Genomic DNA, 1,180 nt, shown 5'->3' with positions numbered 1-1,180 from the left:
TGATTAAGATCGGTCATTATCACATCTCAGACAAATCATCCAAGTGAGACATGTCCACTTGTAAGCCAGCATCTCACATTATTCACCTCTCAATCAACGCTAACCCATGTCAACAGCCTGCCATTGGATTAAAACTTTTTCTATAGCCGATGTATAAATACGTAGTTCAGACATTAGATTGATAGGTTGATTCTTTTTGAATATACACGCATTCTCAAAGACTTTCTCGTTACATTTGATATACATACATCACATTTTTTTCTTTGAATTTTGCAAACAAACACCTATCAACAAACATGTCACCCAATCCTATCCAAAAACAAACAACTAAGAAGTCTGAAGGCGAGTCTACCACCAGAGGTAGCAAAGCCAATGACGCTCCTAAGCGCGGTGAAGAAGTCATTAAGGGTCTTGATGATGGAAACGCTGACGCCATGGAAAACGACTCTGATCCTAAAGAGAAGGAGAAGAGCAAGGACGATGATGAGGATAGCTTACAACAGTATGCTGAATCAGAGTCGGACGAAGACATGGTCATTGAAGAAGATCGTGCAAAAGAGTATGAGCCTCTTGGTTCAGAAATTTCTTCGGGCAAGATTGGCCCAAACACGCCTAACTATGTTATGCGTTCTTATTGTCAGCAAGAAGCTGATAAGTGCGACCGACAGATGAAGGCCGCTATTGCTGCTGGTGATGATAAGTCTTTCGACGAGTCGTCTAAGCAGAAAGAAAGATGGTTGCTGAAGAAGCAGCATTTTCTTGAAGATGATGGAGTTCGTCCTTCGTCATCCAAGGGCAAGTCTCAAGGCAAGAAGGCTTTGAAAGATATCGTTCACTTGCCTACGTTCAAGAAGGATGTGCCACCCTTGCAGATTCAAGGTGAAACCAAAAAGAGAGACCGCCATGACAAGCGTCATCCATTGTACGCCTCTGTCGATGACTTTTTCGAGGACTTCGAGACGTACTGTGATGTTTGCAATAAAAAGATCAAGAATAGAGAGTTCAGAAAATACTGTGAGAATCTGATGTCGGTTCTTTATTGTAAGAAGAGGTTCTTTTATATCATTCATATGTACATGGGTATCCATAGTTGCATTATTATATTGTACATGGGTGGTTATTCATGCATTATGCACACACCCCTATCCATCATCATCATCTTTACATCACCGACACCACA

General features: G+C 41.3%; 1 protein-coding gene across 1 annotated transcript; it reads left to right on the top strand.

Annotated features, from left to right (window-relative positions):
• Positions 1–296: 296 nt before the first annotated feature.
• O0I10_013320 (uncharacterized protein) lies at positions 297–1,041 on the top strand (the record flags this gene model as incomplete). Its single annotated transcript, XM_058493101.1, has 1 exon — positions 297–1,041. A coding segment is annotated over one exon (745 nt), but the record flags the coding sequence as incomplete, so codon positions are not given.
• Positions 1,042–1,180: the final 139 nt, after the last annotated feature.

Source organism: Lichtheimia ornata, assembly GCF_029851405.1.
Source record: "Lichtheimia ornata isolate CBS 291.66 chromosome Unknown scaffold00471, whole genome shotgun sequence".
Lineage (NCBI taxonomy): Eukaryota > Fungi > Mucoromycota > Mucoromycetes > Mucorales > Lichtheimiaceae > Lichtheimia > Lichtheimia ornata.
This window is presented reverse-complemented; position numbering and strand designations above follow the sequence as displayed.